Source organism: Nasonia vitripennis, chromosome 3 (genome assembly GCF_009193385.2).
Source record: "Nasonia vitripennis strain AsymCx chromosome 3, Nvit_psr_1.1, whole genome shotgun sequence".
NCBI classification, from domain to species: domain Eukaryota; kingdom Metazoa; phylum Arthropoda; class Insecta; order Hymenoptera; family Pteromalidae; genus Nasonia; species Nasonia vitripennis.
Window position 1 is genome coordinate 4,140,130 of NC_045759.1, and position 23,404 is coordinate 4,163,533.

A 23,404-nucleotide genomic window follows, 5' to 3' on the forward strand; every position below is an offset into this window, starting at 1 on the left:
GCGGCAGTTGGCTTTTCGAAAAATGCACTTATACATTTATTCAAAGTTTCTAGTATGTACATAATACGCACGAGGACGGCGATAAGGGCCGAGTGCTATATAGGCGACTCTTCTTGCGAGCCCTTAAGGCGCCTCGAGCGCGTGTGCGTGGGGGGAGGACACGATACATCTCTCTCTCTCTCTCTTTCGCTCTAGCTTTCTCACTCGACGTCATATTCATATATATATATATATATATATATATATCCCATGTTGTACGGAGTACCATTTGTCATGTTATGCGATATAATATATAGCTCTTGCTTCTTTTCTTTCTTTTTTTTTTTGCTAAAAAAAAAATTAATATTTACCGTCGATTATATTTACAGATTCGCATGTAGACGCGCTCTTTCTTTCTCTCTCATATATATGTATAAATATACATCGTACAAAAAAAGAATTATTAGAAGAATTAAGTAGTTACACAAAAAAAAAAAAAAAAAAATCGTGACTAAGTAAGCGTATTGCCGTGTGTGTGCGTGTGTGCGTGTGTGCGCGCGTTGATAATTTTTCTTTCTTCTCGCTCGAAAGATTTATTAATAATAAAATGATAACGTACGTGCGCGTGTTTACGTGTGAAAATGCCGTGTCTCCGCTCTAAGGGCGAATGCAGATGTTACACAACTATATAATGTAGAGTGTGTTTTGCAAGAATTTTGTGGTGCATGCAGGTATATGTGTATATATATATATATGTCTCGTAGCTTTTGAGAAGGTAATTTTAGACATTGCCTCGAGTCTAGTAATTATCACGCTGAAAAATGCCGGCCCGCGCGAGTCTATGTTACATTGCGTAAGCGCGGCGTGTATATACACGTGACCTTACATAAAGCGGTGTTAGAATTCGATCGAGAGATCGCCATCTCTCTCTCTCTCCCTCTTTATATTTCGCGTACAGAGAGTAGACTGTGCGTGTAATACAACGTGTACGCCGCGAGCGACTCGCGCAGACTTTTCCAGGACAATGTGAGTAGAATATGATATGACGTGTCTAAATACGCGGAGGCAAAATTTTAAAAGTATGGAATGTTATAATATGGTTTAGCGAGACATTGCGCGGTATATAATATGGTACACACAGCAGCGACGACGTATACGACAACCCACTTGCAATATTCCCTCCAGAAGCAATCCTCATGTCGGTGTACTTCAGCCACGTGTACATAGTAAAATAATTAAAGTAAAAATCATCCTAACGTGTGTGTGCGTGTGCGTAGGCGCGTACGTATAACGATATCCAGATACATATAATACGTATCATATATAATAGTATAAAAAAATACTGTTAATTAATCGGGCGTCTCTGGAGGCGAGTAGGAAGAGTACACAGGCTGATGACGATGCGAATTATCCGTTATACTGATGCGTTGATACATGTTGTACATATATCACTCTATCTCTCGGTCTCTCAAGGCGACTGGTGCTCGACCGGTAGCAATAGAGCGAGCTTCTCGCTCTCGACCTGCTGGTGGTACTGGTAGTGCGATCTGGGCGTCACCTCCTCCAAACCCTGATGGTACTCGTTCTGTCTGAGCAGCGGACGTTGATGTTGTTGCTTGCGGTAGTAGCCGGCGTCGACGAGGAAGGCGTACTGCTGTTGCTGCTCGTCGGGTTTGGGACCGCGACGGAGGAGCTGGGGCTCGATGTCCTCGATCAGCAGGTGCTTCGCGTGCTGGGGCTTCTTCAGGCGCTTCTCCTGAGCGGCGGCGGCGGCGGCGGCCCTCAGGGCCTCGGCCGCCTTGGGCAGGTAGACCTGCGAAATTAGGCCCAGTTAGAGGGGTGCCGATCGTTGCGCCGAAGAGAAGAAATAAATCGGTTAAACCGGCACGAACCTCGGGGGCGGGCAGGGGCACGCTGTTGGGCAGGAGGTACTGGACGACCGGCGCGTTCTCGGGATCGACCCTGCGAGCCTCAGCCTGAGCCCGAGCGGCCTGCTTGGCTTCGTTCTGGGCCTTGTTCAGGGCCTGCTGGCGGGCCTTGTAGAGCGCGAGGGCCTGAGCGTTGGCGATAGCCTGGGCCTGGGCCTGGGCGCGCTGCTGGTTCTTCTCGAAGTTCAGGGCATAGTGGTGGGCCTCCTCCTGGGCCCTGAGGTGGGCCCGCTGCTGGGCCTGGAGCTTCAGGATGGCGTCCGAGTGGGCCTTGTACTCGGCGGCCTCTTGGGCGCGACGCTGCTCGGCCACCAGAGCCGTCGCCTGGGACTTTAGTCGGGCCTTGTACGCGCTCTCCGGGTCCTTCGGCTTTACCTGCGGACAGACGCATTATATTTTATTGACCTTATGTAAGCCTTTACCGCTTTCACCGAGCGCGCGAGGCGTTTATAAATTTCAAACTCGTTCGATTTCGCGCCATTATATTCGATTTTCAAGCGCGCGCGTTTCAAAATAAAATAACCGAGACGCCCGGGAAATGTACGAGTTGGTCGCTCTGGGGAAAAAGAGTTTTGAAAGCATCGTTACATGCGCTGCATATACTCGTCGAGTCTATCTACACACACACACACACACACACACAGAGGCAAATAAGAGAAAGTCAATGACTCCGCGGCGCGCGCGAACGACGCGGTGCGTTTTCGTCCCGTGTAATTATCATTCATTTTTTGTAATTTCCATATTAATCCTCTCTCCTTCTCGTCGGCAGCAGTTCTCGATGCTCAATTCGTCCGCGCTGTATACACGTTGCGCAACTTTTCTAAAATACGCTTGCACTAAACCGCGAGCGCTCGTTTCTCACAAGCGTCTATACTAAACCAATAGGTTATTTATTTATTTATTTTTTATTTTTTATTTTTTTTTTTCACGCAACTCGCCGCACCGCACGCGATATCATACGCGAGTTATGCGCGCTGTATAGCGACTCTACATTATGAAATACAGCGCATAACTCTCCCACAGGCGTATATATATATATATATATATATAATAGAGCGAGAACTGAGAGGAAAAAGAGGGACTGCACGCGAATCTTGAAAATTAATAAATTTCGCGCGGAAAACAAACTCTCGTATCGAGGCTAAGTAGCTATCCTCTAGTACACTATACGTTCACTTTCTTACAAAAGGCGCACCGCACAGAGCCGTGCCGTGCGAGCGGAGAGAAACGCAAAAAGACTCTCCGAGCGAGCGCGAGAGCCATTATCAATTTACGTCTCCGCAGCTGTATACGCGCGCGCTTTTGCTTTGCTTTTACGATCTGTAATGGAAATAAGGAAAAGCCGCGCGAGTGTAGAGGGGAAAAAATCGACAGCCGGATTCCGCTCGACGTGTATTAGACTCAAGTTTACTCGGCCGTCGCGAGTAAATTTTGTTCGGTGCAGAGACTTTTTAACGCCGAGCTCGTTATTATCGAGCTGCGTGTAATTGCGGAAAAGAGCATAGAGAGAGAGAGAGAGAGATATGTATACTACAATGGCGCAATAATTCATGACGACTCGGTTGATGTGTGACAAATGGCTTTTATTATCAGGTGAAATATGGATAATTATCATAGTCAACATATGAGCATATATACAGAGAAACAAACAACAAGCAGTCGAGCGTGCGCTTGGATGGCTTTTATTATACGCGTCGTGCTAATCAGCCTTTTTTTCCACAGCTCTCTCTCTCTCTCTATCTCTCTCACCGCCGGTAGCGTGCGATCTAGAAAAAAGACAACATGAGCTGAGTGCAGCGCGCATGCACTAATTGGCCTCGAAAGGGTTGCTGGCTAGAAGCTCGAGTACGTGTACGCGCACTCGAAAAATCGCGCGACTCTTGAGGGGAGGATATTACGAAAAAAAAAAAAAAATAAAAAATAAAATAAATAAAGCGCGCGTATATAATATCAACTCACGCGCTCCTGGCGTCCAGCCTCGCTGACTTGCTCGCCCTGTCGGATCTGCTCGAGTGCGCTCTGCTGTCGGTGCTGCTCGTTCGCCACGCGGATCTGCTCGAGGGCCTCGCCCTGGTGCTTGAAGTGGGCCGCCTGGGCTATCTTCTGGAAAGCGAGCGCCTGGGCCTCGGCCTGAGACTGGGCTCGGACTATGGACTCGGGCGACTGCTGTTGCTCCTGGATCTGGCGCTCGTCCTCGTAGCCGTACTGGATCGGCACTGCCTGGTGGTACTGGAGCTGCTGCTGGTGCTGGGGTTGCGGTCTGTGCTGAGGCTGGGGTCGCGGCTGGTGCTGCGGCTGGACGACGTCCTCCACCGGGTAGTAGACCTGCGGGTGGTGGATACCCGGCTGGACCTGGGCCTGGGCCTGGTGCTGGATCGGCCGCCGCGGAGACGTCTCCACGTGGTACTGCTCGACCTCGAGCGGTATACCCTGTGGATCGAAGGGTCAGCGTCGTTCGGATCGTCGATCGAGCTATAAATCTACGATTGTGCTCTACGCACCTGGTGATGCTTGTGCGGCGGAGCCACTGGCCTCTCGGCCAACCTAACGAGCTCCTGCTCGATCAGCGCGCCGAGACGGGCTCGGGACACGTGCTGCGGCTGCTGGGGCTGTTGGTGCTGCTGGTGCGGCTGCAGCTGGCGAGTCTCCAGGTACTGCTGCAGCAGGTTCAGGTACTCCGGTGTGAGCTGTCGTGTATAACAGGCCAATTATATAATACGCTGCGCACTGCATATCGGAAATGTACATGGTATAGCGCTATGGGAATGCGATATGCGGTTGCGAAATCGCGAGCGAGCTATTTTCGCGCCGCGAGTGTGTGTGTGTGTGTGTATCGAGGGGAATTTTCAAAGTCCGGCACACGGCCTTGGGGCCAAGTTGGGAAATACGTTCTCGCGCGCACCCGCGCCGCAGCCTGCAGGAAGTTGGCGAAATTATAACATGGGAATGAATAGCGCGCGCGATTTAATCGATATATTGTATATTCGAGTCGTTCGCGTTTCAAAATACTGTCATATATATACACACAACGTCGTGTCAAACTCTTTTTACGAGCTTCTTCGCGATTGAGATATCAATCCGCGAGCTTACGTAACGGAGGAAACGTCGTCGAGTTGGGATTTTTCAACGAGAAATCGTCAAAGCACGCGTTTATACGAGCAGATTAACGATGCGGGCGTCGAGTATACACGCAGTAATTCGTGAATTTATTATCAGACTCTCGTAGTCTCTCGACGTATAGCGAGATATCGGCGCTGCAATAACGCCGCTTATCTAACGCCCGAGAGTAGCGCCGGGGGCGTGGATAAATGTATGTGTGTATATATATATAGCCGAGTGTGATTAATGCGGCGAAAAGCTGGGAAAGCCCCTTTTCGGACACGACTTATTGCGCTGTAAACACGTCGTACATACAGTGAGGCCGCGGTGTATAAATGATTACGGGGCATTTATAACGCTGCCCGCTTTTCTTTGACATAACTCGATGCGCGAGTGCGACACCTCTCTGACAATGGCCCATTGTACCTATCCGCGTGTACATCCATCAAGCCACTGTAACATCTCCGAGCGTGTGTAAGTATACTTTCTATACCGTTACGCTGAATTTCAGCCCATCGCGGAAAAATCAACAATTCTAATTTCTCGAAAAAACGCGCGCCGGCCCCTGATATTTAAATTTCCCGCGCTACACTATATTACATTCTATTTGTTTATTATATACGAAACATTTTCCCGTCTATATACAGTGTGCTATATAGCTCTGTCGAGGCTCTAACACACACACACACACAGGTCTCGGTCCGGTGCTGTCGCGATCGCGGTGCGAGATCGCGAAAGCGAGCGCCGCTCGTTTTACCGGTCAGAATGCACTTTTGCGCGCGCCGAGAGGCCTTACGCAACTCCTTCGCTCTCAAGAGAGAGAGAGAGAGAGAGAGTTTTAACTGTATTTCAGCGCGTATTATACATAGAGCTTCTCGGATGAGACTTCCTATCGTATACAATTATTATTTCACGTGCGTGTATCAACTTTTTTCCCGAACCGAGCGATGTATAATAAAAACCGCTGCTTGATTTTCCGGCCTGTTGATACTCTATACACATCTCTATTACAACGATATGACGCGAATATCGAGCAGTGCTCCTTTTATAATACGCGCCGTCGAGAGAGAAAGTCCTTATAACACACAAAAATGACACTCGATTCGCTCCGTCTTCCTTTTTAATTGGCGGTATATTACGAGAGGTTTCTTTTTCTTCGCGACTACGACGACGCTATCGCGGATCTCGTTTGCGCTTCTTCTTTATATTCCCGCGTCGGAGCCGAAAGTAGACGGCGTTGTTCCCTTTGGAACAAAAAAAAGAGAGAGAGAGAGAGAGAGAACGAGAGTTACGTCACAATGCGGTTATTGTTGCTAAAATTGCGCGTCTATTTTACACGACCTAATGAGATTTAAACGAGCGTATGTGCGTACTCGACTATATAATTTACGATTTTCAAAAGTCCGTTTTACAACTCTTAAGGAAACTCTCAGCCAGGAACCGAGACTCTTTGTATACATCGCGGGGCACAGAAGAAAACTCACTTACTCTCTCGCTTCGCAGTTTATTAGACCGACTTATTGCGCGCTGTACTCTGTGTGCCGTATGCGCAAATCAGCCGAAAAGCGTTCGTAGCTTGTTCGATCGGGAAAAATCTGGTATCGGAAAAGTTTTCCTCCTTAAAATTCTTTCCGCGAGAGAGCGAGAAAAAAAAAAACAAAGGCCGCTTTCTTCGCCGGAGTGGAAATTTAAATTTATTATACCCCGGTGAAAATGGGCCCGAAACAGTTTACCGCGCGGCCGTTAACTCTCATTTCGCGCTGAAATTGTCCGCCGTCGCCGCTGTTGCGTTTTTTTTTTTTGCTCTTCTTTTTACGTCGACACCGCAACGTCGCAGCGACAGCGATAGAGAAATTTTCGACGATGCCGTGTCATTTAAAAATATACCCGCCGCATAACGAGAGGGAAGTTTATATCCGTCGTAAAGTGCATATACATTGAGAGAGAGAGAACGAGATATAGTCGTCGTTTTATAATCGGAGAGTACAATGCATAAGAGTTTGTATAGTAAGCGCTCTCGTCTATAAATTAAGAAACAGATGGTTTCCCATCGCATAGTTGCTCAATTCTGCGAAATGGCAAAAAATTCAAACATCCCGCGAGTCATGGGAAAGTAAGTCATCATCTCTCATGTACACACTTCGCCTCCCCCCCCCCCCCCCCCGGTATGTATAATACGAGTATATATCTTATTCTTTTTTTAACGAGGCGACGGAATTGACATATCCTGATTCATTGTTAATATTTCCATCCAAGGCCGCGCGCTCGCGGTTATATCCCTTATAATGCTAAATCGAATGCGTGAGAAATAAGCGCTGTGCGCGGGAAATTTAATTAAATCCGATTTTAGAAAGTCCGATAATTATATCCGAGCGAGCCGACTCGAGCGCAGGTATATCCGGAATGCGCCGCGGCTATATATGCGTTATATTATTATGCGTTTACTGTCACTGCCTATAGGACACGTTGCTGTATATATCGGTTATTATTCTTGGGCGGATATGCGTATATCGAGTGATTATTTCGTCGCTCGCGAGCGACCTGTCAATGCAATCTCGGTGCGGCCTGAATCTTTTATTCGAGATAAAGAAAGGGGATAATAGGCAGCTACTATTGAGGAGTTTTTCGACACCGCGTTAGCCGCATAGTGTCGGCGCGCATGACGCAAAAGGTATAGGCTATCACTCGAGATAATATAGCCATTGTTGGGCAATTTTCTGATTCCGCGGGATAAGCCGAAGGTTTGTCAATGAGGTAAAAGTATATATATATATATATAACACAAGTCCGCGCACCGGTTAACCTTGCGCGGTAGCCTTTCGCATCTGCTGATCTGCAGGGGCCTGTATATAGCGCTGCGGCAATTTAGACTTTGTAATCGGCCCATATATACATACTGCGGCTCGACTATATGCCAGAGAGCGTATATACTTGGGCGCGGATTTTCCCAATGGCGATTCACATTAATTCTCTCGATGAAATATACATATATATATATATCAAGTTTATACTGGGCTGACGTACGTGGCGCTTTTATTAGTCACGATTTTCCGAGAGCTGTATCAAAAAGTATATATAACTGGCTGTTGTAACAATCCCGAGAATTGCATCGGAGCCGCGAAGCTCGAAAAAAGCGTCAATACCGGTATCGTATCTTTTCATTTTTAAACAATCTCGATCGCGTACTCCAAACAGGTTTCTATTCTCGCCACCTACTTATATACTACAAGCTGCAGAGAACGTATATAGAGCTATAAATTTACCTCCTGAGTCTCATCCCCCTGCCTGACGACGTATTGTCCCTGATGCTGAGGCGCAGCCCCGTAGACGGCAGTTGCGCCGATCGGCGATCTCTTGGCCAAACTCGCGGTTTCCTTCGTCTCGCTATCCTGGACAGCCGATCCGCGTACTCCGGCCGTCAGCAGACCTGAAACGATCATATATGCATTGCCTTATTTTAAATACCCTATAATGCAGTATAGACGCTCGCAGTGCGTGAACGAATGCATATAGCACAGCATATATATAGAGTATACAAGAGCTCGTGGGAAAGAGCCGGGAGTCTCTCGCACGTGCAAAGCCGCGCTGCTGGCGGATATACGCGATCCGCGCGACTTTCCCTACACCGGGCCGTGTATATATAGTGACTTTCCCGCAGTCACGGCGTATAGCTGTATATACGCGCTCTGTCCGCCCTCCAGCGCTGTTGCAGTTGTTGCCGCAACTCTGCGCTCTACATATAGCATATATATATATATATATATATATATATATATACACACATGTGCATGAAAACTCGAAAAGGCTTTTTGCGAGGCGCGCAAGGACGTTTCGCCTATTTCCACGATATCTATATATCGCGTAGCTTCGTCATAACGGCGGCGGTAGCGCGCGGGCTCCGTTTGTTACGTGCGCCGCGCAGTATAGGTACAGTGTGTGCAAAGTCAGCCGATCATTAGCCCCGCTCTCTCTCTCTCTCTCTCTCTCTCTCTCTCTATCTATCTCTGTGTGCGAGCGCCTTTCTCACGCGAGAGATGCTGCCGCTATATGTATCTTTCTTTCTCTCTAATACACTGCGCGCAGCTCTCTTACGTGCGGAGCCGAGAGAGAGAGAGAGAGAAAGAGCGCAATTACAATCCGCGGATATTGCATATAGAGAGAGAGATGCGCGGATCATCACCCTTCGACCTTTTTCCGTCATTATGTGCGCTGCAGTGCCGCGCGAATATGCAACCGATTTCTCATACTATAATATAGCCGTGTCTGTACGCGACTTTTGCGAAATTCAAATCCCGCGGGTAAAAAGAGATTGCGATCGATCCGAGAAAGAGCGAGCACAGGCAAAACTCATCGATAAATTTAATTGAACGCTATAGAGATACATGTCTCTCTCTCTCTCCGATCGCGTTATCCATGTCATCGCGGAACTCGATCGTTATAAGTATATATAAGCGCAGCCACGACCATTGTCGCACATATGCACAAATGCAGTGCGGCTCTCTTTCGAAAGATCCAAAGTGCGCGCACTGTGCCGCGTTTATATATATATATATATTTATCGAGAGCTGCATAGCACCGCGAATGCATATACGATATTGCGCGCTCTTGATGGCGGGCTGCAAAAAGCGGTCTCGTGGTGCAGCTGGAATTTCATTAGAAAACTCGTAATTCTAGATACATAAGTGCGCCGAGAGTGACACGCGGTGCGCTGATTTTTTTTTTTCTTTCTTATAGCCACCGCCCGAGAGCGACTGATGAAACCGGGCGTTGCCGCGCGCGAATCGCTGAAGGGGAAGGAAAGAACAAAAAAAAAAAAAAAAAAAAAAAACAGAGATATATCGGCGGCTTTGGAAAAATGTCGCAAGGTTGCAACGCGCTGTATACAGGCTTCGTTAGTCGATTGATTTATGAGCGACGAGAGAACGTCGCGGTTGTAAATTATTTTTTATTTAAGTATAACGCAAAACGATTTTCCCTGGATTTCACATTGCGAGAGTAACGTCTGCTATCTGAATCGGCGGACTTCTTTTTTTCCCTTTTTCAACAGGAAGTTGACCAACTCGCCGCACACACGCACACTTGCGCAAAGCCGACTTTATATACACACTTGCGCCGTTACGCCAATATAACGATTTAAATACAAGGTGCAATTCATGAAAATTCGTGTTTTCGCGCTCATAGCCTAATCGCCGACGCAAGTTCATTAACGCGCTGCGCTACACCCTGTTATACCTATATACCCACACTTATAAATCGGAGATAGGGAAGATCGGATTTTCGTCCTTTTTTTTTTTTTTTACACAATGAATAATATTATCGATTTGTAGCCGTATACGCGCTCGAGGGCTATACCTACAGATATATATATATATATATATATATATAGATATAGCATATAGAGAACTCACTGCACTGAGAGTATAAGGTATATAGAGGAATATATAACACACTGCACCGCGCGCTCGCGAGAGAGTTAGAAAGGCGCGAGATCTGCTCTGTACTCTCGTTATATATATATATATATATATGTCTATTATATATATAGAGAGACACACGGAGCGAGCTATTTCCCAATCGGCCGCTGCAGCAGATTCGTGGAAACACACGTATATACGAGTCGCACTTTTACCGACAATACATACTCATACAACATGTAATGTAACATGAATTCGGGCTGCGCACTCACCTGCAAAGACGAGTAGCCGCCACATGATGATGTTGGACGGGGCGGGGGAGTAGAGCAAGAATCGACGCGACGATCTGATCTGATGTGCGACGTCCTCGTTGATATACCGGTACGATATATAGATATATATATATATATATACACACACACTCTATGTCAACGGAGAGATCGAAAGCGAAATAGCGCCGAGCAGCCGAGCGAGTGTCTTTGGGGAAAGGGCTGCTCGCGGCTTTATAGAGACGCCGGCGCCCCGCCACCTTACCGATCTCCCTCTGCGCGTATAGTAGTCTTAGCCGTGCGCACGCACCGACTCGCGCGCTGCAGGGGGAAAAAAAGACAGAGAGTCGCTCGCTCGTTCTCGACGGGGCTTTATTCCAACAATAGCCCCATTGTCCCGGATTCGTTCGGGCCGATTTCCTACTGCAGTCTCCGCGACTATCGTGTCGCGCGCGCGGCTCCTGCGAGTAACCGGTTACGCAACCGATTCCTCTCCCGCACCGCATTACACGCGGCTTTCTCCGGAGAGCGAGACGTCCGCGCGCTGCAGCGAAGCTCGCACTTGCTGTCCGTCGAGAATGATAGGAGCAGTGGAAAAAATTACGCGACGGCAATAAAGCTACCGATCGCAGCACCGCTAGCCACGAGGACTCAACCGATTCGCCACGGATGTTTGCTCTTTGAACATTTAAAAATACATTATTTTTAAAACACTCGCGAATATCTCGGCGCCTGTGCCCCACACGACTGCGTGTACGTCCGTGTACGAGAGGAGGGAGATAATAGCGCGATGAGTCTTCGAAGCCGAAGGCGTACAGTAGCGCCACCGCTGCCGGCAGTGCGTCTCTGCTGAAATTCAGTCCAGAGCGATCGATATTATTCCAAACGGGCTGCTTGTCTCCACACACGGCCTCTATTACATATAACAGTGTGTACAGTCGGCGCTGCAGCTCCGCGAGCTCCTGGTAAGCAAAGACTCTTCTTCCTCGGACTCGAGCCTCGGAAGTCTCCGAATACACGCGCCGTGACGCAATGCCCCTCGCGGGGGCATTATACTCGCTTTTCACTCTGCTCTCTCTCTCTCTTTAACTCCAGAGGAGTAGCTATATATATGTAATCTCAATTATCCGCGGGTCACGTCAGCGCGCAGCTGACTACGCGCATCTCCACGCGTGGCGGGAAATTCAAATAAGTCCTCTTTTTTACCCGCAGCGGGACATGGCCGGTAGCAGCAAGACGATCGGCTGCATCGGCAAGTGCACGAGCGGTCTGAGTCTGGAGGAGCTCGACCGGCTCACCGACGACATCCAGAGGACTCTCGCGCATGCGCAGGGCCGGAAAATCTTTCGGAAGTACCTCAGCCACGGGCGCAGGAAAACCGATCTCGCCTGCCTCGACCTCTACGAACAGGTCGCCGAGTACATCGACAATGAACGCAGCTATCGGTATGAGCCTTTTTCTCCTTGCTATATACTTATAAACGTACTTTATGTAATTATCAATGCCGCGCGCGGCTGTGCTCTAGAGCTAAATATGGATACGCGTTTGTTTTCGTTTTCGCAACACAGCGCGTGTATACTCGAAACAGGATTTTAGCTAAATAGCGCCGCGCGCGAGAGCGAGAGAGTGAGTCACTATCGCTATCATTACCAATTCCGTAGCGGCATTTTTAATCAGAGATACGTGTGCATACGTGCGGCCGAACAACCGTTCACTTTAGCACTCTCGCAAATTAGATATATAGACTCTAAATAATAGGATGTGGGATAAGTATCTCGGAATTCGCGAGAGATAACTGAATTATTAATTCGGCCGCGGGAGGTATTTAGCGATCGTTTTTCACACCCCCGTGCCTGCTTATAGCTACCTACGTATTATACGTTAATACTTTCACTTTTTTATATCTATTCGCGATTTCGAATTTCGCGAGTTTCGCGTCCTGGTATGCGAGATCTACTTACGTAAAGGTAAAGTAATGTTTACGGTTGTTGTTTTTATTTTTTCGTCGCGTTCCCCAGAGATATATAGCTTATATGGAAAAGTTGCATTTTCAAGGACTTTGCCCACGATTGCTTGTTTCATTTCGAATGCAAATATCGCGATCGATTATAGAAAAACGCTTAGACGAAAAATTCCAATTTCGTTTCGCAGACTGAACACAAAGTCGCCGAGCGTCGAGCCGTTACTGGCGGACTTCAACTTGGCCCTGAGCGCAGCCGAGGATCTGGACGACGTGTCCGAGATCGACTTGGCGCTACTCGAGCGTTACACCCAAGCTGCGGATAGCAGGTCGAGAGAGTCGATGCTGGACGTCCTCGAGGAGACCAGGTCCAGGATGACGAACCATCTGAGACAGGCGCACAAAGGATTTCGAGCTTACGCCAAACAGCCTTGCCCCCGATCGTAATAAATCGGTTTATATATGTATATGTGACCGTTAGTTACCCGCTGCCGCTGCACCATTGACTTTTCGTTATGTTATATACATGGACATGAGCTGCCTTGTAAATATATAGTTTTTTTTTTTTTGTAAATATACGTAACAATCATATGCATCACTTTTTCCTGCGCTTGGACTGAATCCTCGCTGTTATATGTATTTATACTTATTTTTTATGTACTTATTATGATATAAAATAGCGTTGAAATATATTTACACAAAAATGAGTTTATAATATTCGCTGTGCTTACTTTACTCCGAAGCCGAAATTTCAAATGAAATCCGTTATCAGCATGGCTCACAACAAAACAAAAGCTCGCGGGTGAAGGTTACAAGTAGATTTGCTGTTTTCCTATCATATATATATATATACGCAACACATAAATCAACTGAAAAAAAATTACAAAAGCACTTTCACGCAACATCTCGTCTTTTCCAGGCGAGACTTTTTAATAGCCCCGTGTGTCGCACACACGCATATATATATATATATATATACTCGTACACAGCTGATGAGAGAATCGGGCATTGTTGCATAAATAAAGGAGCCATAAGAGCAACAATGGCGAATTTTCATCACGCGGTAATTAGCCGTCGCGCCGGTTCCCTGTAATTTCGACGCTCGCACGCAAAAGTGCCAAAAATCTCCCTCGATTGCCGCAATTCCGGCTGCTTTTTTTTTTCATAACGATTTGCGAAAGTCATATTCGTATAGAGTTCGCGGAGCTCCTGATGGAGACGGGAGAATCGGGAACTGCGATATTAGAAGTAAAGCCAGAAAGTAAGCGCTTTGCGCATGTCCGCCATATGGAGTATAGACAGGATATGTGTCCCTATTAGGGGGGGAGGTGTTCGTTATCGTATATATACATTTTGTCATGTGTGACGTCACCCGCGTACGAGCGACCGAAGCGCCGCCTAACCCCCGCATCGTCATCGGACAATATCGAGGGCGCGCATTTACTCAAGAAAAAATATAAACAAAAAGGGCCAAAATTCTTACCTCCTGGTGTCTTCGCAGCAATAAAACAACAGCGTTTCTCGGAACAAGTATGCAAGAGATAAATAAGCCGCGTGCATGTTTCGCCGAATCGCCGTGAATGGATACCTACAGCGCCGCCGCCGCCGACCGACATAATAACGTGTTTTGTGTGCCACACCGCTGCTGCCGCCGCCGCCGCCGCCTGCACCGCATCACTCTGTAATATCCCCTAATAAAATCCCGAGCTGCTTATCCCGACGACGAGATGTTGTGATCAATCGTAAGAATAAAACGGGCCTACCTGCATTTCTATCGACTTCTGCCGCAGAAGTAGAGACGCCGCTTGTTTGCGTCGTCAAGGAGAGTATAATTTATTGTAGAAACGAAGGCGGAGGACGATACGTATAGGTAACCGCACAGCAGAGAGCTGGACGCGATGGAGGGTAACGGCGAGCAGGGGATCGCCGTCCAGGAAAACCCCGTTGGCGCCGAGCAACAACAACAACAACAGCAGCAGCAGCAGCAACAGCAGCAACAGCAGCAGCAGCAGCAGCAACCACCACCTGAGCATGGACTCGATCACGATGTCGGCATGGAGGAGGCCGATGAGTACTACTACGAGGGCGACGATTATCGGCACTTTGCACCCAGAGGCAGAGGTGGATTTAGGTACTGAACTTTTCTTTTCTTTCTCTTACTCACTCTCTCCATCCATCTCGCCATTGCTCGTTCTTGTACCGTCTTGTATTGTATCGTAACTGTGCTCTTTCATGTCTCTTTGTCAGTATAAATGCGAATACTTGTATCGCTTAGCTGCGGTTCTTAGACTTGGTAAGGTTATGTCGAAAGTCTGCTATCGGTAGATTCTTTCTTTTTGCCAGATGAGAACAAGTGATAAGCTGCGAAACAATGCGGTATATCATATTGTATTAGAGCCTAGTTTAGAGCCAGTCTTCATACATCATTGACTCTTCATGCACACTCTTTAGCCATGTATGATATATTGATATTGAATGGAAGTGATTGTTATCTCATACTGTTTATTCGCTACAATAAGCGATAACGATTTAAGGGGAAGAGGAGGCGGTCGTGGAGGCTTTGATTATTCTCCAAGAGGTGGACCACCTAGGTTCAGAGGTAGAGGAGGCTTTGGACCTAGAGGTGGACCCATGTACAGAGGAGGAAACAATGGATATCCTTACGAAGGGCCACCGCCACCTCGTCCACCACCAAACTGCCCTCCAGGAGGACCGCCTGGATCAAGGTTTCGAGGCCCACCGCCGCCGTTCGACCCCAGCTGGGGACCCATGGGACCTCCACCTAACATGATGGGACCTCCAAACATGATGGGTCATCCCCAAGGAGGAATGGTATGTCACGTTATTCTGTACTTTCTAAGTGATTGTGCAATTGTGGATTACGAGATTTTCATTCAAATATTGCTGTTTGCAGCCTCCGCCACACATGATGAACGGGCCTATGGGCAGCGGAGGGGGTCCTGGACCTTATGGTCCACCTGGATCAGGAATGGGACCTCCCAACATGAACAACGTAAGTTGACAGATTTTCCTGTATACTGCAAGTGGTTGATCAGTTTTTCTAATTTTAAATTCTGCTCCACAGATTCCAGGTCAACAGCAAGCGCAACATCAGCAAATGCAGCAGCAGAACAACATTCCAGGACTTGACCTCAATGGAGAGGTATGGGTGGAAACCAAAACTGGGGACGGAAAGTTCTACTATTACAATATACGATCTCGAGAAACTACATGGACCAAGCCCGAAGGACCAAACGTCAAAGTGATGGTGCAAGATCAGGTATGCAGTTGGTGTAGAAACAATAAAGCGCGGGTTCTTGGATGGAATATTGAATTATAAATATCAAAATTTTCAGTTGGAGCAATTGGTACATGGTGCAGCAAAGCAACCTGCGGGTGGAGCAGTGGCTGCCAACCCAGCCAATGCAGCTATGGGTCAACAACCACAGCAGCAGCAACCACAGCAACAGCAATCACCACAACAGCAGCAATCACCTCAACCACAACAACAACAACAACCTCAGTCCCAATTACAGCAACCTCAACAGCAACAATCTCCGCAACAGCAGCAATCACCACAACAGCAGCAGCCACAGCCACAACAACAAGGGAGTAGTACCCCTGGTGCTGAGGTAAGGATGCAGCAGCAAGGTAGCGAGACACCCAATACTGCCCCTAGCGCTTCAGCCAATGCTAATGAGGCAGACGCAAGTCAAGTAAGTACAGCTCCTCCAGGTACCACTGCTGCTACTGGTGCTGCACCTGGGGCTGCTGAACCTATGGATTCAACAGTATCGTCGTCTGATGCAGCAGCGCAGCAGATGGGACAGGCTCAACAGACAAATGGTGAGATTCTAATATTCATACAATTTTCGCCTTTACTCAAGAAAAGACTTTACGTAAACAAATATTTTAGGGACAAGTGTCGCTGTAGCATCTGTCGCACCTACTGCGCCGATTGTCAATTCAGCACCGATAAATGCTAGTCCCACGATGATGCAGCCTCCACCTATGATGTCTATGCAGCACAGAATGCCAGCGCAATACGGTGGTGGCATGCCTGCTCCTTTCGGAACTCCCGGGGGAGCACCATTCGGTATGCCACCTCCAAGCTTTCAACCTTTTGGCGCAGGTTACGGACCACCTCAAGCTGCTTGGGGTAATAATACGTTTTATGTTCTCTTGCGAAGAATCATTGATAATATTGTACAGTCGTGCTTATCGGACATGCATTTTTTCAGGTATGCCTCAGATGCCGCATCCTATGCAGCAAATGGCACCAACTTCTGCAATGCCGAACGAAGATCCTACTATCTTAGCTCAGCTAGACCCCGAAATCGTAGCAAATGCAATGGTGTGGACAGAACATCGAGCTCCAGATGGGCGATCTTACTATTACAACAGTAAAGCAGGAGAATCCGTTTGGGAAAAACCTCAAGCTTTAAAAGATCTCGAAGGTAAAAGTTGAATCTTTTTAATACATACAATGTGATGTAGTTATATGGATCAGTTTTACAATTCATCGCGTTCAATTTTTCAGCTGCAAAAGCTGCTCTAATGAGACAAAAAGCCGACGAAGCAGCTATGGCAGCTTCGCAAGTGTCTACTTCCACATCAGCAAGTTCTGCAACCAATACCACAACAACAAGCACTGGCGATAGCGCAACGACGCCTACAAAAGCTGGCGTTGAAACCAAAGTGTCTAGCACAAGTGAAAATAATGGTTCAGCTACCGCAGAAAGTGCAGATGCGAAAGTTAAGAAGGAAGAAGCCAAGGAAGCAGCTAAGCCGCAAGATAAGTCTAGGCCAGTATCCAGTACTCCAGTTCCTGGCACACCTTGGTAAGTCTTATTAATGTTGCTCAATAAATATGTGAGAAATTAAACACGTCAATATTTAATTTAATAACTATTTCTTGTCCGGTTTATAGGTGCGTTGTATGGACCGGTGATGGACGAGTATTCTTCTACAATCCATCTTCGAGAATATCAGTCTGGGAACGGCCCGATGATTTAATAGGAAGATTAGATGTTGACAAAATGGTAGCTGGTCCACCAGATGCAACTGCTACCGCTAATGCTACGGTAAAAAGTGAAACGCGTCGAGCTGATGATACGAGTGACAGTAGTGGCGATGAGGATCGACCGAGTTCATCCAAGAAAATTAAGCTTGAAGAAACAAAGGGTATGACGCTTGAAATTTAAATACTCTATGTTTTGAGCTTGTGTATAAGTATAATAAATAAATCGACGATTTAATTAATTTTCAGTAAATTCTATTAAACTAGAAGAAGAAGAAAAAGAAAGCAAAAAGACAATAGATATTGGCAAGGAAGCCGCTATTGAAGCCGAAGTCAGAGCAGCTAGAGAAAGAGCCATTGTACCTTTAGATAGTAGGATTAAATCATTCAAGGAGATGCTTACAGAAAAAGATGTACGTCAAATTTTGTTTATTTTTTATTGATAATTTGAAGTTAATTATTACGTTAATCATGCCATTCATCTTCTCATTAGGTCTCGGCATTTAGCACGTGGGAGAAAGAATTGCATAAAATTGTATTCGATCCTCGCTATCTGCTGTTAACGTCTAAGGAAAGGAAGCAAGTATTTGAAAAATACGTGAAAGAACGCGCTGAAGAAGAGCGTAGAGAGAAACGCAATAAGATGAAGGAGAGGAAGGAGCAATTTCAAAAATTACTCGAAGAAGCCAATCTTCACGGAAAGTACGTGAAATTGTATTTTGTGCTTGTCATTATTTTAAATTTGTTCTATTTTAATAAACACTACTTATCACGTATTACAGATCTTCGTTTAGCGATTTCGCTCAAAAGCATGGTCGTGATGAACGGTTCAAAAATGTGGAAAAAATGCGAGAACGAGAGAGTCTGTTCAATGAATATTTGCTGGAGGTCCGGAAGCGGGAGAAAGAAGAAAAAGCTGCTAAACGAGAACAGGTACGCATTTTGTCAAAATTTGCATGGAATGATAGATTAAGATTTATAAAAAGTTTAGCTCTTACAGTGAATTAGACCTTCACTATTTAATTCAACGTGTGAAATCACTGAATTTTAGGTTCATTTTTAATTTTTAAATCGATAGAAAACAAGAAATGAATAGTCCATGGTTTAGGCTTTTATTTAATCCTTGACATTATTATTGTTTATTATTATTATGCATGTAAACTCAGTACGAATTCAGGAGTGCAGTTAATCGTTAGAGTTATGATGAATCGCGCCCGTAAACAATTAATTTACGTTAAAAGTTTTTAAATTAATTTCTATCGATTATTGTTTTTATTTTGATGATTCAAATTATTTGGTTTTGTGATGTTTTGTATTTTTACGTTATTTGGTACTCAAAGAAAATTGAAAATTTGAGCCGTTTTATGTAGTCTATTAGATATAACGCTTCACAAGATATTTTTTTCAGCTTTAATCATAAACTTTCTTTCAGGATAAGTAGGTATGTTGATACATTTTGTTCCACTAGTACGACTTGGTAATTCGTTGCCATATTACGATAATAAGATAATTTTCATAATCGCTGAGGATTTAAAAACTTTCTGCAAGATGATCTTTTTCTATAGCAAAAGTGCATACGCATGTACATTCTTTTTTTCTTCAAACGCGTGCAGAACGTAGAAGAAGCCTTAATAATGGTATCGTAGAAAAAGATCAATATAAAGAAGTTAAGAGAGAAGAATGGAGAAATTAAAAAAATTGTTAGAATGTGACGCGGTTCCTTTGTATACTCATGTGTTCTGAACTCTCCACCAGTCAGTCAGTCGAGATGCAGGCAGGACAGGTTCTGCGTGTGGAGTACAGAGTGGAGTCTTGGTCGTTGCGCTCTCTGGAGCAGCTGATCGGTGGCATGGATGAGATGTCATCTAACCATCCACAGCAACACACATCGCGTGGCACTCTTGGCACCCATTGCGCGCTGCATTCTTTACTCCAAAGCAGAGTCATGAGAATGAACGAACTCGGTATTTGTATATTAATCGTAATCCTCGTTACTTCATTCAAGAACAACAAAATCGGATAGTCAAACACCAAAAAGTACGATAGGCATAAAACAAATTAGTAAAGCCTTAATTGAGTGCCTCAAAGTTTACATAGAATCATGTCACTTGGAACCAAAGTCGCAGAAGGTGCATTCGCCCTAGAGGACACCAAATGCAGTAGCGATACGAAGATTTTTATAACTGATCCAGAAGTACATTATCTTTGAAAATTATCTAGCTTAGATTTGGATTCTCTTAGGTGAATGTATGCAGTAATTGTGCTATAGTCCAATGTACTTCAAAAGCAGCGATGATCGCTTAATTTCGAGTGCATTGCTATACACATGTGCGACATGAATTCCCATTTTTCGTACGAGGATAATGTTCAAATATTTTTGCTAAATCAAAAAATATGTTTGAGATTGTGAAGTATGTGGAATAATTGATACATTAAAAAAACTCTATATGATTCTAGCTTCAAAATCAGTATGGATTTGTCATAAATAGTCTTCATTTGAAAATTATGTTGTTTTCAAAGTTCAACCAGAATACAAAAACAATAAAATGATTGAGCAGAATAATATAAAGCTTTGCAAATCCATAAATAATCACTATTTTTGATTCAACAGATCTTACACGCCATTTAAATTTACATTTCTTTCAGCTAGTTGCAGCCAAATGTGAAATATAATAATGTTCGTTTTATAAAATGTCGTTAAATTTTATCCTAAAACTTTTCAATAACTGAAATAGCGTCAGTTCGATTTTTCATCAATTTCATACAAATATTACGTAAAACTCGCGTTTCTCAAAACTTATAGCTATTGGATGAGAGAGAAAGTAGTTTAAAATTTAACGATGAACAGAAAGTTCTATTTAATTGTTTCTTTTCTTTCAGCACTATAATAAAAACAATTCTTTCAGCTTTGAACCTACTGGAGGATTCCGTTAATTTATCATTAAGACAAAAGTAAAGCAATTTGCTTGATAAATTGTCGATAGGAGCTTTTAAATATAAAATTAATATTGTGCTCCATATTGAAAACCATGTTTTTATAATTGCGTTCAATTACTCTTCTATAAAATGCATGCGCGTGATGTATGTTATGATATATATTCTGAGGGATGATAACTGTGTGCAGTAGCGTATATACGAAATGAATAAGCGAAATCTAGTAGATAAGATAAACCGCAGCGAGTTTCGTACCAACCCATGACTCTTTCAATCGCTGCTTACAGGTGAAAAAGGATTTCCTGACGATGCTTCGTGAACACAAGGACATCGATCGACACTCTCACTGGAGCGATTGCAAGAAGCGGCTTGAGTCCGACTGGCGTTATAGGAACGTTGACTCGGCGGGTACGCGGGAGGACTGGTTCCGCGATTACGTTCGAGCTTTGAAGGACGAGCGTAGGAAGGAGAAGGAAAAAGAGAAGGAGCGCGAGCGCGAGGCCAAGGAGGAGAGGCATCGTGAGAAGGAGCACCACAAGAAGGACAAGGACAGGGACAAGGAGAAGAAAGACAGAAAGGAGGAGAGAAGCAGCAAGAAGGACAAAAAGGACAAGGACAGGGAAAAGAATAGGGACAAGAAGGACAAGGACAAGGACAAGGATAAAGACAAAGAGAGAAATAAGGACAAAGACAGGGATAAGGATAAGAATAAGGACAAGGACAAGGACAAGGATAAGGACAAGGACAAGGACAAGGACAAGGACAAGGACAAGGACAAGGACAAGGATAAGGATAAGGATAAGGATAAGGATAAGGATAAGGATAAGGATAAGGATAAGGATAAGGATAGAGATAAGGATAAGGATAAGGATAGGAGCAAGGAGGTCCATGTGGACAGAGACAGGGATGACGATGCTCCACCGAAGAAGAAGCGCAGGAGCGATGAGAATCACGAGTCGGACAAGGACAATAAAGAAGACAAACCAGAGAAAGAGTGCGGGGAAATCGACGACTCCGAGGACAATAATCACAAGGACTCATTTAGCAAAGATAACGATAATGTAAGATTTGTCAATATTTACTATTTACTATGAAATATTTGATTTGTTCGTTATTTTCATCGTTTTTCTTTTATTTTCCAATATAGGACAGCGATCAGCCTGATGACGAAGACGACGACAAATCTGACTCAGCTGCTGCGGCTGCAGCCGAGGAAGATCGCGAGAAGCAAAAGAGGGAACGGGAAAGAAGAGCTGAAGCCAGTCTTCGAGAACGTGAGCGGGAAGTGCAAAGAACACTCGCCACACATCTGCGTGACCGAGACAAGGAGAGGCAGCATCATCGACACACCGAAGCGGTGCAACATTTCAATGCTCTCCTTGCAGACTTGGTACTGTGGTCATTTTGTGATTGATTTTTGAATATATACCTTTTTCGTTCTTCTTTCTAATATATTGTCTGATACTTTATGTAGGTGAGAAATGGCGATCTTGCTTGGCGCGAGGCCAAGAGGCAGTTACGGAAAGACCATCGATGGGAATTGGTGGACTCTTTAGATAGGGAAGAAAAGGAGAAGTTATTCAACGAACACGTAGAACAATTAGGACGTAAGAAACGGGATAAATTTAGGGAACTTTTGAACGAAGTTGGTGCTTCCACAGATCTGACGGCCTCATGGAAGGATGTTAAAAAGCTGTTAAAGGATGATCCTCGGTATCTTAAGTTTTCGTCTAGCGATAGGGTGAGTCGTTTTATTCCAAAAAATCTGCTCTAGTATTTTATTGAAATTGTATAACAAATTTATTTAATTTTATTATACACAGAAATGCGAGAAGGAGTTCAAAGAATATATTAAGGACAAATTGGTGGCAGCAAAAGCAGACTTCAGAGAACTACTTCAAGAAACAAAGTTAATTACGGATAAAACGTTTAAAAAAGTTCAAGATAACAGTGCACATCTAACGGAAATCGAAGATATATTAAAGAAGGATAAGCGGTTTTTGGTACTAGAGGCTGCGGCGTCTGAAAGAACGCGATTGCTAATGGGTTACTTAGAAGAACTGGCTCGTAGGGGTCCTCCCCCGCCCCCAACTGCGTCTGAGCCATCACGTAGACCAACCGTGAAGTAAGTATTTCAATGTCTGATTTATATTGCAATAAAGCAAACAATTATTAATTTACACCTTTGTTACAGTTAAGGACCGGTTAGATATGTTTTCTACGAAGCAAAGTGAGCGATTTTTTTAGCGTCAAAAGCCTCAGGCTTGTGGAAGAACACGTGTTGCCTCACGCGATCGTCGCTGTTATTATATATAGTCAACAACAAATAATGCAACCAAATATAAAAATACTGTATATAAGTACAAGTTTAAACAGAAACAAAACATTTAAATTGAAAATGCGAGTGAGAGAAACTTCAAGTGTATTTTTAATTAAAATTTGGACCGTATTCTCATTTACTTCAGGAGTTTAAATATTATTATTTAACGTCGAGTCTTCAACATGATGTTACTGATGTTTACATTAGACTTGTTCAATAGTGTCATCGACTTTTTATAATTCAACTGACCTACACCAATAGCGAGTAATAAAATAGATTTGTTATTTTCTTGTTTATCTTAAGCAACAGTAATAAAAGAAACATATGATAAACTATCTTTTTACAATTTCTAAAGTATTTATAAGTATTCATATTTTCCATTAAAAACAGTGGGGTAAAATACGATATTTTCTATCGTTGCGTTCATCAAAGACTATACTGCAATAATAGAGAAATTATACCGAATTAATTATTAATGCAA

General features: G+C 44.8%; 3 protein-coding genes across 6 annotated transcripts; 2 read left to right on the forward strand and 1 right to left on the reverse strand.

The window, feature by feature from the left end:
- Positions 1–7: 7 nt before the first annotated feature.
- Positions 8–14,293, reverse strand: LOC103316767 (mediator of RNA polymerase II transcription subunit 15-like). 2 transcript variants are annotated; one of them, XM_031926573.1, is made up of 6 exons: positions 14,133–14,293; positions 8,270–8,433; positions 4,409–4,594; positions 3,867–4,337; positions 1,872–2,282; positions 8–1,792 (listed from the first exon to the last, which is right to left on the reverse strand). In XM_031926573.1, exons 1-6 carry the CDS (start codon positions 14,263–14,265, stop codon positions 1,448–1,450), a joined length of 1,710 nt encoding a protein of 569 aa, XP_031782433.1. In that variant the 5' UTR covers positions 14,266–14,293; the 3' UTR covers positions 8–1,447. The 2 variants fall into 2 exon arrangements, with proteins under 2 accessions (XP_031782433.1, XP_031782434.1); XM_031926574.2 differs by lacking the exon at positions 14,133–14,293 and adding an exon at positions 10,693–10,894.
- Positions 11,507–13,366, forward strand: LOC100118887. The gene is made up of 3 exons (XM_031926577.2): positions 11,507–11,654; positions 11,902–12,134; positions 12,841–13,366. The coding sequence occupies exons 2-3, from the start codon at positions 11,908–11,910 to the stop codon at positions 13,094–13,096; spliced, it is 483 nt and encodes a 160-aa protein (XP_031782437.1). The 5' UTR covers positions 11,507–11,654; positions 11,902–11,907; the 3' UTR covers positions 13,097–13,366.
- Positions 13,808–23,255, forward strand: LOC100118921 (transcription elongation regulator 1). Of its 3 annotated transcripts, none has more exons than XM_031926569.1 (18): positions 14,267–14,391; positions 14,472–14,780; positions 15,169–15,481; positions 15,564–15,662; positions 15,735–15,929; positions 16,006–16,495; positions 16,566–16,808; positions 16,891–17,106; positions 17,190–17,490; positions 17,580–17,833; positions 17,919–18,082; positions 18,163–18,371; positions 18,452–18,602; positions 20,891–21,664; positions 21,751–21,993; positions 22,078–22,344; positions 22,427–22,728; positions 22,798–23,255. In XM_031926569.1, exons 2-18 carry the CDS (start codon positions 14,548–14,550, stop codon positions 22,799–22,801), a joined length of 4,458 nt encoding a protein of 1,485 aa, XP_031782429.1. In that variant the 5' UTR covers positions 14,267–14,391; positions 14,472–14,547; the 3' UTR covers positions 22,802–23,255. The 3 variants fall into 3 exon arrangements, with proteins under 3 accessions (XP_031782431.1, XP_031782429.1, XP_031782430.1); XM_031926570.2 differs by having other exon boundaries at positions 14,492–14,780; XM_031926571.2 differs by having other exon boundaries at positions 13,808–14,780; positions 15,184–15,481.
- Positions 23,256–23,404: the final 149 nt, after the last annotated feature.

Excerpts from the sequence above, each read along its gene's own strand:
- LOC100118887 (XM_031926577.2), top strand. The coding sequence starts at position 11,908 with ATGGCCGGTAGCAGCAAGACGATCGGCTGCATCGGCAAGTGCACGAGC. Across the intron at positions 12,135-12,840 it reads GACAATGAACGCAGCTATCG|ACTGAACACAAAGTCGCCGA; the intron begins GTATGAGCCTTT and ends TTCGTTTCGCAG.
- LOC100118921 (XM_031926569.1), top strand. The coding sequence starts at position 14,548 with ATGGAGGGTAACGGCGAGCAGGGGATCGCCGTCCAGGAAAACCCCGTT. Across the intron at positions 15,482-15,563 it reads GTCATCCCCAAGGAGGAATG|CCTCCGCCACACATGATGAA; the intron begins GTATGTCACGTT and ends TGCTGTTTGCAG. Across the intron at positions 16,496-16,565 it reads ACAGGCTCAACAGACAAATG|GGACAAGTGTCGCTGTAGCA; the intron begins GTGAGATTCTAA and ends CAAATATTTTAG.
- LOC103316767 (XM_031926573.1), bottom strand. The coding sequence starts at position 14,265 with ATGTCGGTCGGCGGCGGCGGCGCTGTAGGTATCCATTCACGGCGATTC. Across the intron at positions 4,595-8,269 it reads AGGGGGATGAGACTCAGGAG|CTCACACCGGAGTACCTGAA; the intron begins GTAAATTTATAG and ends TATACACGACAG. Across the intron at positions 2,283-3,866 it reads AGGCTGGACGCCAGGAGCGC|GTAAAGCCGAAGGACCCGGA; the intron begins GTGAGTTGATAT and ends GTCTGTCCGCAG.